Source organism: Malus sylvestris, chromosome 1, assembly GCF_916048215.2.
Source record: "Malus sylvestris chromosome 1, drMalSylv7.2, whole genome shotgun sequence".
NCBI classification, from domain to species: Eukaryota; Viridiplantae; Streptophyta; class Magnoliopsida; order Rosales; family Rosaceae; genus Malus; species Malus sylvestris.
In genome coordinates this window covers 18,101,237-18,116,062 of record NC_062260.1, presented here as the reverse complement: position 1 = coordinate 18,116,062, position 14,826 = coordinate 18,101,237, and the positions used below count along the sequence as shown (strand labels likewise).

General features: G+C 38.2%; 2 protein-coding genes across 4 annotated transcripts; one reads left to right on the top strand and one right to left on the bottom strand.

Annotated features, from left to right (window-relative positions):
- Positions 1-8,848: 8,848 nt before the first annotated feature.
- LOC126633858 (caffeic acid 3-O-methyltransferase-like) lies at positions 8,849-10,841 on the top strand. The gene is made up of 4 exons (XM_050304403.1): positions 8,849-9,321; positions 9,671-9,981; positions 10,070-10,134; positions 10,330-10,841. The coding sequence occupies exons 1-4, from the start codon at positions 8,882-8,884 to the stop codon at positions 10,624-10,626; spliced, it is 1,113 nt and encodes a 370-aa protein (XP_050160360.1). The 5' UTR covers positions 8,849-8,881; the 3' UTR covers positions 10,627-10,841.
- An 835-nt stretch (positions 10,842-11,676) lies between these two features.
- LOC126629075 (uncharacterized) lies at positions 11,677-13,861 on the bottom strand. 3 transcript variants are annotated; one of them, XM_050298987.1, is made up of 2 exons: positions 12,620-13,861; positions 11,677-12,003 (listed from the first exon to the last, which is right to left on the bottom strand). In XM_050298987.1, the coding sequence occupies exon 1, from the start codon at positions 13,178-13,180 to the stop codon at positions 12,635-12,637; it is 546 nt and encodes a 181-aa protein (XP_050154944.1). In that variant the 5' UTR covers positions 13,181-13,861; the 3' UTR covers positions 11,677-12,003; positions 12,620-12,634. The 3 variants fall into 3 exon arrangements, with proteins under 3 accessions (XP_050154944.1, XP_050155103.1, XP_050155021.1); XM_050299146.1 differs by having other exon boundaries at positions 12,671-13,861; XM_050299064.1 differs by having other exon boundaries at positions 12,685-13,861.
- Positions 13,862-14,826: the final 965 nt, after the last annotated feature.

Sequence of the window (14,826 nt, the reverse complement as noted above, 5' to 3'; positions counted from 1 at the left end):
GTGTCTTTGTTATCAAATATTTAAGAAATAAAGGATCAAGTGATCAACTTCCCATAGTATATATGGTCATAACTGATGTTGGATCAATTTTCTTTTTTTTTGCTTACAGTGGTGTAAGAAAATCGAAACCTTTTGTTTAACCACTTGACCAAACTCGCAAGGGCGTCCGACCATTTCAGAGATAGCAACAATCATGCCGTTGATTTGATGAAAAATAATAATTCCAACAGGTATGGGCTTAATTGATTCAAGGCTCTAAATAACTGAAAAATGCATGGCTCTTGTATCTCTAAGTTATATAGCTAGAAAAGAATTGTCACGTGTCAGCTGGTTAGGGAGCCAAGTGAGGAGAAAAGTCTGGCCCCTTTAAGATTGAGGAGTTTTGTGAATTTTGGAAGGTGGTAATTCACGGATTCTCATTAATTCAATTCTCTGTACAATACCACTATATGTAGCCATATGTTTACAATCAATTCCTACTAACTAGCTACTAATTGACAGCTTATAATATAAGATAGGAATGTAATCAATTACAATATATTAATCCTTGATATCATTGATTGACTCATAATATTGGCAAGTATCTTGATGATGATCCTTGACTTTCTCAACACTCCCCCTCAAGTTGGTGAGTGAATGTTGCGAACTCCCAACTTGCCTAGCAAAGAATGAAATCTTTCCTTCCCAAGAGCTTTAGTGAACAAATCAGCAAGTTGTGATATGGAAGGAACAAATCTCGTCACAATTTTTCCTTCCATAATTTTATCTCCAACAAAGTGACAATCAATCTCAATGTGCCTTGTTCGCTCGTGAAACACCGGATTTGCCACAATATGAAGAGCGGCTTGATGTCACACAACAAGGTAGCTGACCCTTGGTCTTGAATTTGAAGATCTCGAAATAGACTTTGGAGCCATGCAAGCTCACAACATGATGCTGCCATAAATCTATATTTGGCTTCAGCCGAAGATAAAGATACGGTTTTCTATCGTTTGCTTTTCCGTGAAATAAGTCTATTTCCAAGGAAAACACATGCAATAACCAGTAGCTGAACACCAAGTGGTAGGACATCGTGCCCAATCGGAATCACAATATGCCTTTATCTTCAATGAATTCTGAGAAGGAAACATTATGCCTTGCCCTGGTGTGCCCTTCAAATACTTGAGGATGCGTAGGGCTGCTTCATAATGAGACTTTTGAGGTGATTGCATGAATCTACTCAATAAATGAACTAAATATGTAATATCAGGTCGGGTTATAGTGAGATATATCAACCGACCAACCAATCTTCCGTACTTGGTTGGATCATCTAAAGCATTCCCATCATCAGGGAGCAATTTTAGATTTTGTTCCATAGGAAAACTTGTAGGCCGCGATCCTAGAAAACCAACATCATTTAGAATATCCAACAGATACTTTCCTTGTGAAATGAAAATACCTTGTTTCGAGCATGCCACCTTAATCCCAGAAAATATTTCAAATTACCAAGATCTTTGATACGAAACTTGGTATTCAAAAATGTTTTGAGATCATTAATTGCTTTCAAGTCATTCCATGTTATCAGTATGTCATCCACATAAATGAGAAGCACAATAAATGACTTCGCTCTTCTCTTAGTGAAAAGTGAGTAGTCTGCTTTGGATTGAACATAACCAGCAGATCGAATAGCTAGTGAGAACTTGAAAAGCCATTTCCAAGAAGCTTACTTCAACCCATAAAGCAACTTATTGAGGCGACACACCAAATTCTCCCCCTGTTGCCGAAGACCGGGTGGTGAAAGCATGTAGATTTCCTCCATGGGATCACCATGAAGGAATGCGTTATGGACATCAAGTTGATAAAGTGACCATGAGTGAGCAGCAGCAAAAGCAAGTAAGCATCGGAAAGTGACAAGTTTGGCCATGGGGGAAAAAGTGTCGTGATAGTCAATACCTTCCAATTAGGTGTAACCTTTAACAACCAACCGAGCTTTGTAACGCTCAATACTCCCATGGGATTTTCTTTTGATCTTATAAACCCACCGACATCCAATTGGGACTTTCCTGGATGGGAGAGGAGAAAGTGTCCAAGTGTCATTGGCTTGAAGCGCATGGAGTTCCTCATCCATGGCCTAGCGCCACTGGGGAGATTTGGCAACTTCTGTATAACTGTTAGGTTCCAAAATAGAAGACAATTGTGCAATGAAAGATTGATATTTGGGGGAGAGCCCTTGATAGGACAAGTAATTAGAAAGATGATACCTTGTACTAGGACCAGAAGACGAGGAATCAGCGGGGGGGCAACGTAATAGTCGCACAAACATAATCATGGGGTTTGGTCGACAGAACTCAGATGTGACTGGAATGTTTCAAAGGGACGGGGGATGCAGTGGCAGGCTGGGCAGGTGCTGGACACTGGTCTAGAGAAACATGAGGCCCATCAGGAAGGGCTGAAACCTGGTCAAGCCCGTCAATGGCGGAGGTGGATATATTTGGTATTGGTGTTAGGCTAGAAGAAAAGCCTAGGTCGGCTGTTTGGTGGTCTAAAAGGTAGGGATCAGGGGCGGGTGAAGATGAGGCCAATATTTGGGTCTGGGGTAACTGTTTGGGGTTGGGGATTTTGGTGAAATGGGAAAATAATCTCATGAAATGTGACATCTCGACTTGTAAAAAATTGTTTAGAATTAAGATCATATAATTTGTAAGCTTTTTGGCCGAAAGGATACCCGAGGAAAACACATTTTTAGCCCGAGCATCGAACTTATGTTGTGGGTGAAGATTAGTGGCATATGCTAAACACCCAAAAGTGCGTAGATGGGTATATGAAGGAGGGTGACCAAATAATTTCTCATAAGGCGTAAGGCCCGATAAGAGAGGGGTAGGAAGGCGGTTAATTAGGTAAATGGATGTGAGAATGCATTCATCCCAAAAGTGCAAGGAAATATGGGACTGAAAATGCAAAGCCCGTGCAGTTTGAAGAATATGTCTATGCTTACGCTCCACAACCCCATTTTGCTAAGGGGTGGAAACACAAAAGCGTTGAAAAAGTATGTCATGGTCATTAAAGAAATTATGCATAGAAACAAATTCTCTGCCATTGTCAGTTCTAATGGTTTTAATTTTGTGGTGAAATTGTGTTTTGGCATAGCCAATGAAAGATTTAAGAAAAGATTGTGTGTCTGATTTATGACGCATGAGATAAACCCAAGTGCAACGCATAAAATCATCAACAATAGTAAGGAAATAACAAGCACCCGAACGAGACGCTACTTTATGTGGTCCCCAAATATCACAATGTATAAGTTCAAAAGCATGCTTTGTATTAATATGACTTAATCCAAAAGACAATCGAGTTTGTTTTGCCAAAGGGCAAATGTCACAAGGTTTATTTTAAGAATGGGAAATTTCAGGAAAATGTTTAGCTAACAGTTGGAGTCTCAAGGGTGAAGGATGACCAAGTTGACGGTGCCACGTGACGGAAAAAACCTTGGGAGATGAGGTAGTTGTAGGTGATGTCCGCCTTTTGAAGTCCACCAAATAGTAAAGCCCATTACGTTGTCGCCCCCCACCAATCATCGTCCTCGTCTCCAGGTCTTGTAAAATACAAAAATCAGGATAAAAAGTTACTGAGCATCCTAATGATCGAGTTATCCAACTAACGGAAATTAAGTTGATAAAAAAATGAAGCTATGCCAAGAACATTACAAAGAGATATTTTTTAACCAAAGTTGTAGGTGCCAACAGAATTTATGGGAACCCGAGTCCCATTAGGCAATGCCACTGGTGGTAGAGGTGGATTTGAAGTTGCATTAGTCAATAGGAGACTAGATATGTGGTCAGTGGCACCACTGTCTATAACCCATTGGAAAGAATAAGGCCCACCTGCTATATTTGCCTTGGAATCAAGGCCCATCTTTTGGCTCATCATGGACAAAAGTTGTTGGAATTGTTCGATGATGAGGTTGGGCATGGCGGACGGTGCCACGATGGATGCCACATTGTTGACATCAGGTTTGCCGCTCGGCTTGTTGTCGCACCCACCGGAACTGCTGGAACCACTGGATTTACCATGAAGACGATGCCCCGACGGATATCCATAGAGCTTCCAACACGTTTCAATAACGTGATGGTCCTTATCACAGTACGAGCAGTGCAACAGTTTCCTCTCGATTGATTTTCCTTTTCCATTGCTGCTACTGTTTCCACGTCTTGTTTGAACAACCATGGCTGCAGGTTTAATAAGGCTAGGCCCAGCAGCCATGCCTTTCTGTTTCTCGTCTTGCGTCAACATGTGATGTGAAAAATAAGTTAACACACAAAATTAAACCCTATTTTTATCAATTGTAGCAAAGTATGTAAGTAGGGATCGTTCTAAACCGGGGATTAGGAGGGATTGCTAAACACTTGAAAACTGACTTAGAAATGTAAAAACAAAGTTTAAAACACTAGATTAGACTCAAAGAATGCAAAACTCACGTTTAAAATACTAAAATAAACCAATAACTCAAAACAGCAACTAAAAGGCTTAAAACTGCCTTAAAAACACTTTCTGGGCAGTTTTGAACACAAAGCACCAATTTGGACGAATTTGGGTTTTAACTTGTACCAAAACACTTAAAAACATAAACCAACACACTTTCTAACTAATCTAGGACTTCAAAATAAATGGGGAATTGATTTGGACGAAAATGAACTAAATGGACAGATTGCAAGGAAAACAGATTGTAATAGAAACAGATTGTAACACAAAGTTATGAATAATCAATGGATGATGGAATGGCTAAGGGGTTCTTCTCCACACATGAAATATATGCAACCTAAATTAATTTTCAGTTATCAATTTAATAAGTTATGAATCTCGACACTCCAAGTTAATTAGGTCCGCTTAAATTAACCTTCAAATTTCCCTAGAATCATTGAATTGGATGAATATGCATCGCAAACAAATTATTCCCAACAAGTTCTTTATATGAACAGCATGATAAAGACACAAGTTAGAATCATTACGTTCTTTGGAAATCATAAGCATCGACAAGGCATTCGTAACTATGAAAAGCATGATACTCTTGCCAGGAATCTACTTAACACGATCGTGACTAGCGACCTTCACTACTTACGAATATAAATTCATAACGATTAGGTGAAACAAACTTATATCCTAGCATCAAATTCAAGCATGCAAATTAAGCGTGCACTCTCAACCAACATACAAGAATAAGTTCTAAATCAAACGGTTAAGCAAATTGTATTCACGACTTGTACAACGATAACTGAAAGTAATCAACTTATTTCACATATATAATCATGGTTTTGAATCCACCCTTAGCCAAAACGAAATTAGCCAATCATACTTAAAGCAAAACAAAGATTACATGAATTAGACATTAAAATCCAAAGAAAGAAAACACCTAGAATGCTCCAACTTGGCAGCAAGTGCATCCAAGATTCCTCCTTTCCCTTGCTTGTGGCAGATTGGTTTGTGGACAGGTTTTGGGTAGTTCTATGGTGCAGAAAGGTTTATGGTGAGTGTAGAGGAGTGTTTGATGGTGGAAGGGTGGTGGAGAACTTCGGCAAAGAGGGTGGAAGAAGGTGGAGTGGCTGTGATATTTTCTGGGCACTAGAATGGTGTTTTTGGGGTGTTTTGCTGCCTAGGGTGAGTATGGACGAATTTCTGTGATGAATGGTGAATATGAGAGTGTGAACCCTTTGCCAAGGGGTGTAAACATGTATATATAGGCCCCAAAAATCCTAGAGAATCAGATTGGGCAGTGGGGAAAATGCACAGCAAGGAGGGTGAATTTGTGGTGTGCAATGGTCCAAGGATGAAAATGGAGCAATGATGCAAAGTATGGAGGGTAAAATGGAGTGGTATTTCAGCTAGGGAGCATGAATGATTGTGTTCATTGCATGGAAATGAAAATGGGAGGTGAAATGTTTCAGAAATTAGTCAAAGGTGCAGCAACATGTGTTGCACACAGCATTGGATCCCAAATGTGGATGATGGAGCATCAATTGGTGCATGGAATGGTTGTGAAAGTTGTGTGAAATCTGATGGGTGAAGGGAACAAGAGGTATGCAGCAATTGAGTGTGATAATTGAGTGAATTGAGGCATGAAATCAGAAATATTTTAGGGGACAAGGATGATTAAGCATGCATGAGAATCTAAAGGGAATGCTATGTGGTTACACGGCAAGGAGTGGGTGTTCTTTTGTGGCTGAATTCTTGATCCTTTGTACATTAATTCTTCACATTCTTAGCCTCTTTAATTCTTCAATTTCGTTCAAACCTTGGTTCCAAATATGTGACATGCATTCCAAGCTCCATTTTGCTCCAAAATGCTCCAAAATGCATCTTCTTGCCTACTTTGTCCTTAAAATCTGAAAACACACGAAAATGACTTTAAACACTAAAATAACTAAAGAGACACGACATAAATGCACAAGAACAAGCCAACTAAGTCGCATAAATATGCTCCTATCAACATGGAATAGACGGATCGAATCAAAGGCACTGGCTGGATAAGCAAAATCTACCCACGAATCGCAGAATACGAGTCGTCTAACCCCATTAAAATCTGCAAAACCTTGGTTCTCTCCACTTGTTCATTGTTGGATTGAACAACCACGCAAGAACACGACTTTAAAGTTGGTAGGAATCCATTTCATCCCATAAACCTTTAAGCTTGGTGAAATACACATTGATAGGTTGTTGATTTTGTGTAAGACGTGCAAGGTCACGCTGAAATTTCAAAGAGACGAGACACGTTTTGTTGAGAAAAATGTTCTCGAAGATCATCCCAAACGTCTTTGGTGGTCGTCATGTACACCACACTGGTGGCTAGGTCGCTAGAAAGCGTGTTGAGAATCCACATAAGGATCATGTCGTTGCACCGTTGCCAAAGAGCAGATTATGTGGGCTTTGTCTTCGTAGATGGTTGTTCGACACTTCCCTCAACAAACCCTAATTTGTTCTTCGCACTAAGTGAAATTGACATGGAACGACACCAAGTGCCATAATTTTCACCGGTAAGTTTGGTTGAAACAAGCATCATTCCAGGGTGATTGGAATGATGAACGTAGAAAGGACTAGCAGGATCACTAGAGGGTTCAAGTTTGGCCATCGCTGATTTTGTGTAAATGCCAGACGTTGAATCGTCCACCATAACCCAAGAAAAAAGGTCCAAGAACCCAGGAAGGGCTCTGATAACATGTGAATTTTGGAAGGTGGTAATTCACCGATTCTCATTAATTCAATTCTCTGTACAATACTACTATATGTAGCCATATGTTTACAATCAATTCCTACTAACTAGCTACTAATTGACAGCTTATAATACAAGATAGGAATGTAATCAATTACAATATATTAATCCTTGATATCATGGATTGACTCATAATATTGACAAGTATCTTGATGATGATCCTTGACTTTCTCAACAAGTTTCTCCAAAAAAATACAAAGTGACCGATTTACGAAATTACAACTAGACCAAAATCCAAATTAACTTGTCTACAAATTTGTAAGCGGCAACGGAGTCGAATTTGGTGAATTATGGAGAGTTTCAATATCTTATCAAAAGTTGCCACGGAATCGTAACGACGTCCACCATCTTCTTATAAACACCTTTTTGGATAAATAATCTAAATGTAACTTCCAAAAAATTTCTTCTTGCTTGATAATAAATTTCTCCGGTCTCATGAATATAAAAAAATAAATTTAACTTGTCACTTGATATTGTGATTTAGTTGTACTTATTATAAATAAAAGATGTTAAGTTTGAATTTCGTAAATGGACCCGACTTCTCTGCCCTCCCACTTCCTATACACTCTCATCCTTCCTATTTTGTGTGGTCACGGTTAAATCACGTCAACATTTTATATTGATTTTTTTTATAGAGATAAGAAGACAAAAAACAATAGTAATATAAAATGTTGACGTGACTTAACCATGATCGCACAAATATGAGGAGATGGGAGTGTATAGAAAATGGGAGGGCAGAGAAAGCAGATCCTTTCGTAAATAATGAGTTTAATAAAAGATGTTAAGTTCGAATTTCGTAAATAATAAGAATTTATTATGACTAATCATTTGTGTGATTTAGTCCAAATTACAGTACTAGTGTAAAGACGCATCATTTTAACCAAAGATAACCATAGGCAAAAAGATTCGCACTTTTGTCTTATTTTCAACTTGCAATTAGTAACAACGTACAAAACTCGCCGCATCATTACGTCGACTCTTCATTCATTGGTCCAGAGAGTCAAATGAATCAGTTATTCATCAGCAACTTTAATTGAAGTGGTAGTTGGAGACTTTTAGTTTGCTACTTGGACCAATGGTTTTAACTCCTGTTCTGAAAAAAACCCAATTTAATATTCAAATTTGTGGATTTGGATCTCATTCAATTCTAAATTATGAGGATCTTAATGATTTTCACATCCTAACAGTTTATCGTATATTGTGCGGTTAAAAATTATTTTATTTTTTTTAATTTAAAATTAAACACAAATGATACCTAACGAAAATTAATGGTACGATTTATAATGAACGGTCATGATGTGAGGATCCCTAAGATCTCTACAAAAGGGATCCGGAGAGGATCCTTATCCCAACTTTGTATGGTGTTCATGTAATAGTCTCTACGCCCACTGTCATTCAAAATTATTTCCCATTACTTAATTTGACTATTCAAGCAATCCATGCCCGCAGACAACTTTGTTTAATCCCAACTCGTTAGCTATAATATATCAAGTATGAAAATAAAACAATAAAATAATAAATCCAGTCAAAAATAAAACAATAAACAATGAAAATGACAGAACACTTAACCTAATAAATCGAAGATTTTTTAGCATATAAAGCAATGTAGACAGCTTAGCTAGATGCACAAGCACTAATCCAATGGCTTCTCTAGAGGAACCAAAAGGCCTTCCTGACATTCCTCTTGATGATGAAGCAAGGAAAGAAGAAGAGAGCTACTGCCATGCACTGCAGCTGGTGGTTTCTTCAGTGCTGTCCTTCTCCATGCAGTCAGCAATTGAGCTTGGCGTTTTTGACATCATAGCAAAAGAGGGTCAAAATGCCAAGCTCTCTTCATCTGAGATCGCAGCTCACATCGGAACCAAGACCCCTGACGGACCCATGATGCTAGATCGCCTTCTAGCTGTCCTGGCCAGCAACTCCGTGCTCGACTGCACAGTTGTTAACGGTAAACTTGACAAGTGTTTCCGGAGGCTCTACAGCCTTACCCCTGTGTCCAAGCACTTTGTGACTAATGAAGATGGTGTTTCCTTAGCCCCTGTGTTGACTATGGTTCAAGACGAGGCCTTCTTAAAAGGCTGGTATGTTTTTTAATCAAGACTTGCTGCTCAACCACATTTTGAAAATTGGGCATGTTCATGTATGTATGAAGAGGATCAAAATGTGTCCCAGATTCGTTGGTCATGAGCTTCGTATATACATGAATGTGTCCCATATTTGTTCAAGGATAAGATCAAAATTTCCAAATCCGAAACTGTTAAATTATTTTAGAACCGGAGTTCTCTCTTTTATGGAAAAGTTTTTATTTGATCAGAAATTTTAATGGTAGAATCGAAAATTCCTAATCTAACTAGCACTACCCCTAGTCTAGATCTAAGAATACAACATTAAAGTAGCTATAGCTAACTCTAATTTTGTGAAAATCGACAGGCGTCAGGTGAAAGATTCAGTTATTGAAGGAGGAATTGCCTTTGACAGAGCTCATGGCATGCACCACTTTCAGTATCCAAGTGTCGACCATAGGTTTAATGAAATATTCAACAAGGCAATGTTCAACCACAGCACCATAGTTATGAAGAGAATTCTCAAGCTCTACAAAGGTTTTGAGCACGTTACGCAGCTTGTTGATATTGGTGGTAATTTGGGAGGGGCAATTAGTCTCATTACTTCTAAATATCCACATATTAAAGGCATCAATTTTGACTTACCTCATGTTATAAAACATGCCTCCTCTTATCCTGGTACGACTTTAAATTTATAGTATTATGGCTTATAATTTGAATTCTATCTTTTCTGCGTAATAAAAGATTGGAGTCATTTATTTTGCAGGTGTTGAAAATGTAGGAGGAGACATGTTTGAAAGTATTCCAAATGGGGATGCCATTTTTTTGAAGGTGATTTTTAAACTCCTGATGCATTATTTTTGTTTGTTAAATATTCTATTTGACCTGAGAAAAGTAATATTATAAATTGGAATTTTCTTTTTATTTGATCTTTTATACCATGAGAAGCCTTTTTCCAATGAATATCATTAACCGAAGCTTTTCTGTTTAATTAATAATTCCATTTTTGTTGGGACTATTTTGTAGTTCATACTTCATGACTGGTTGGATAAAGACTGCATAAAGTTATTGAAAAATTGTTACAATGCAATTCCAGACAATGGAAAAGTGATCGTGGTGGAGGCACTTCTCCCAATTAAGCCAGATTCTAACCTATCTGTGAGGACCAACGGCCAACTTGATCTGCATATGATGACTCAAACCCCGGGAGGGATGGAGAGGAGCCAAGAAGAATTCATGGCCTTAGCAACTGCTTCTGGATTTAGTGGAATCAGATATGAATGTTTCACTGCTAATCTTTGGATCATGGAATTCTACAAGTAGAGGAGTGTTGTTACGGTTCATGGTCCTGATAATCCCACACGCAAATACCTAATAATCTCATCTTTTTCTTTTTCTTCTGAAGTTTATTTTCTATCATACAAAATAAGAATACATTTTTATGTATGTGTAACTTGACGTTTGAAGGGGACTATTTTTGTGTGTTGTTCCAAGGGATTTTTAGTAGCTAATTAATTTCAGTCGTTATATACACATAAGTTTTGTGTTGGGACCTACTTATATTTTGTGTTGCGACTCAGGCCAAAACTTTATTGATATGAAGTAAACAAAGCATTAACATCGTCGCGAAGGTAATTAAGAGTTAACCAACCCCGGAATGAAATATTGTAGCACTATCAGAAAATAAATAAATAAATGATTATTTTTTCTGTTGGAAATTTAGTGTCAAAACTTTTGATTGAAAATATATCTTGTCTGCTAGTTGTTAATAAATAGATGTGTAATGCTCAATTGGTCAAAATTTTAGACGACATTTGCAAGTCATGTGATGTGTCACCAAAAAAAATTAAGTACGTTAATCAATGTTTAAGTAATAATTCATTCATCAACAACCTTATCATATATTTTACAGAACATAATTTAAGTAAATAGTATTCGTACACTAGTGCAAAAAACAGTTTGCGCGACGCAGGTCCTTCGTTGCTCAAAGTCAAAATACGTCGCGCAAAAATTAGCCCAACGAAATCTTCGTCGCACACTAACTGTCGCGCCAAGGCAATGAAAGCAGGGTTTGCGCAACGAAGAAGTAACCTACGTCGCGCAAGGTAGTTTTGCGCGAAGCATATCCCTACATTGCGCAAACTGTCTTTGCACGACGCATGTCCCTAAGTCGCGCAAAACTACTTTGTATGACGTAGGTTATCTGACGCAAGTTACTTCTTCGTCGCACAAACCAATTTTTTTTTTTTTTGGCAAAAATATTTTTAATTTAATTTTTAATAAATATTGTAATTAAATTCTAAACAATAATTAATATACCAATGGAAATTGAGGCAAGAAATATATGTTTTTTGGTAAAATTTCCACTGAGCATTGTTTAAAGAATATTTTGTATTATCATTAATAAAAACAAATGTATATAAGATCAATGTGGTAAAGCCAATACATTCATTACAAACCTAAGATATGTGTTTGAACATATTAACACACGTCCTTAAACACTAAAAATACAAACTTGAATTCTTTCGAAGACGTGCAGATAAAAGCATCTTCCCTTTTGTACATACAGTGTATGTAGCTCCTTCATCACTCCTTCATATAGCTTTTTCATCACTCCTTCATATAGCTCCTTCATGTATCTCACTACTTCATGCAGCTCGCTACAGTTTATGTAGCTCCTTCATCACTCCTCATATCTCACTACACCAAAACCACACAACCACAAGTTTAATTATGATACAAATATCACTACACCAAAACCACACACCCTCTTTGTTCTAAATATGAGCTGCCATGTGATAAAACATAATAATTGAGCCATTTCTCACTTAGACTCCAAAAGGTTGCAGAGAAGATATAGGAAAAAAAAACAAATACAGATTAAGGGAACAAAGGCAATACCAAAGTTCATTACATTTAATAGTTCTCAAAGCAAATTGAAAGCTTAAGTACATGGAAGATAAGGTTGGCTTGTAGCTACCATTTGAAATAAAAGTAGTAATTCAATGATTAAATTGATTGACATCATGATAATATCACCAAGTTAATAGCTTGCCAGCTAAGGTAGAGAGAAAGTTCGAAAGGATAAGAGGTCGTCATAGTTGGCAATTGGTACATGATTTATATATTGGAAATCTGCCTTAATCCAATTATTAATCCTAAAAGTGTATCTTACGACATAGGCACATTGCAAATACGAGACAAAACCCCTCATCTGATAACTCTCAAGCAAGCATGTAGCTAAAGAAAGATAAACAGATTATGCATGCAGCAAATAGCTATTTTAATTATGTTTCTAATTTTTTAATTCTCATACCAGGAATTTGATATGCTATTTGAAGATTTTGGTGGGTTTGATGGGCTGTACATGAAAATGCTTGCCTGTGGTATTCCAACTGCTGTTCACCTGATGTGGATTCCTCTCTCTGAGTTGGATATCCGTCAACGATTTCTCTTGCCCATATAGCTTGACCTCAATCCTCAAATTCAGAGAACTTGTGAAAAGGCATGTTTTCAGTTCAACTACAATCACTGCCCTCCGTTCAACATCAATACCTTTCAATGGTAGTTCCCTCCGGAAAAATAGATTCACAAAAACACCCATTCGCTTGACCTCCATGTACTGAAAATAGATTATCAGTTTGACAGCTTTCTCTGATGCATCTCCCGGATCCCAAATAGGCCAAAAATCAAGGTTACGAGTGAACCAAAGATAGAAATCAGCATGTAAACCAATAGCCAAGGCACCAAAATTGCTTTCTAGGTGACCTTCGAGAGAGCATACTAAATCAAAATAGGTGCCCATAGTGCATTCACTTTGTCTCTTAGACTTTTCATCAACCAAGAGAAATAAGATTGAAGCAGTTGGTAGTACCATCCATCTGACCCCCACATTCTCAATTGCCTTTGCAACATGATCGAACTCCACATTTTGAAATTGGGAAAGCTCATTCCATTTGTATTTATAATTTGGGGTTGGCTTCCAAGGAATGGCAAAGGCAATTGGTGGTATACTTGTAGCATATTGGTGAAAAGTAGCAGAGATTCCTTGAAATTTACTTACTAAAAGCTCAACAATAATTGTGCAACCAGAGGGATTCTAGATATAATTAGTGTTCTAAAAAATGTAGAGGTTTCTCTAGTGAGATATTTCCATTTTGTCTTCACTACCTTTCTCAGACATTTTCTCAAACAGTTCCAATGCATAAAAATCTTTCTTCAATAATTTTCTCACAACATAACAATTAACCCATCCACATTTATCAGTCAAGAAGTCTTCATACATGATCACAATAACACCAGTACGATATGCTGGAATAAACTTCAAAATCCAATACCATTTCTACCTAACATTCAACCAAATTAAAGTTTTCCAATTTCTACCCCACATTTTAACCAAGTTAAGTTTTCTATTTTCTATCCAACATTCAACCAAATTGAAGTTTTCCAATTTCTACCGCATTTTAACCATGTTAAATTTTTCTAATTTCTATCCAACATTCAACCAAGTTAAATTTTTGCCTAAGAGACGGTAAAACAAAAAGGAATTGAAAGCAAAAGCAGTACCAAAAGTGACGGCCAAGAAGGAGGTGGCGGGAACAACGAAGGAAGCAAGCTGCTTGATAGGAGCAACAGACAATGAGCCTCCGCTCTTCGATTCTCTGTACACTCTTCGAACACCGGATGGCCTAGAAGCGGCTTTTACCGCTAAGCATCTCCTTCTTCGCGGTAGGATAGCAGGTACAACCACGCCCTGCCCACGATAGCCCAGAAAAAGCACTCCTAGACCCTTGTGGCTGCAGTAAAATCTGAGAACCGAATAGGAGTTTTAGTATTCAAGTAAGAGAGAGAGATAGAGAGAGAGAGAGAGAGAAAGTACCTTGGGATGAGAGCAGAGAGAGATGGCGGAAGTGGAGCCCATATGGTGAGAACGAGCCGGAAGTTAAAAGAGCATAGAGATATGGTTGTTGGAATGAACGGATACGGCTATGGAGGTTTTGTTGTTGTTGCAGAGAGCGAAGTAGCGGCGGGGACTATGGAGATTGTTATCCACGGTCTCGCGAATCGAAGTCTCGCTCACAGCAACCATGGCAGAAAAAGGAGGTGGGTGGGTGTGCACAGGAGGGAAACCAGGATTCGAGAAGGATGATACCATTGATACCATTGAAACCAGGATTGAGAAGGATGAGGAGGAGGCTGGCTGGGTGCAGTCGCGAATAAGGCTACGCGAGACGGAGTGAGAGAGAGGGCGAGATGAGCGAGAGGGATGAGAAGGAAGGACTCTTTTCCATTTTGTCCAAGTAAATGGGGAAAATTCAAAATAAGCGCCTATTTTTTACAATTGGACCCGATAATTTTAACAACTTGCACCTTAGGTGCACATTCGTTGCGCAAAACAGTTTTGTGCAACGAAGATTGTCATCACGCAAAGTTATTTTGTGTGATGAAGGTGTACCTACGTCGCACAAATGACGTTTGCGCAACGTGGCTTGTGCGTCGCGCAAGATTTTGGTGCCGAAACAA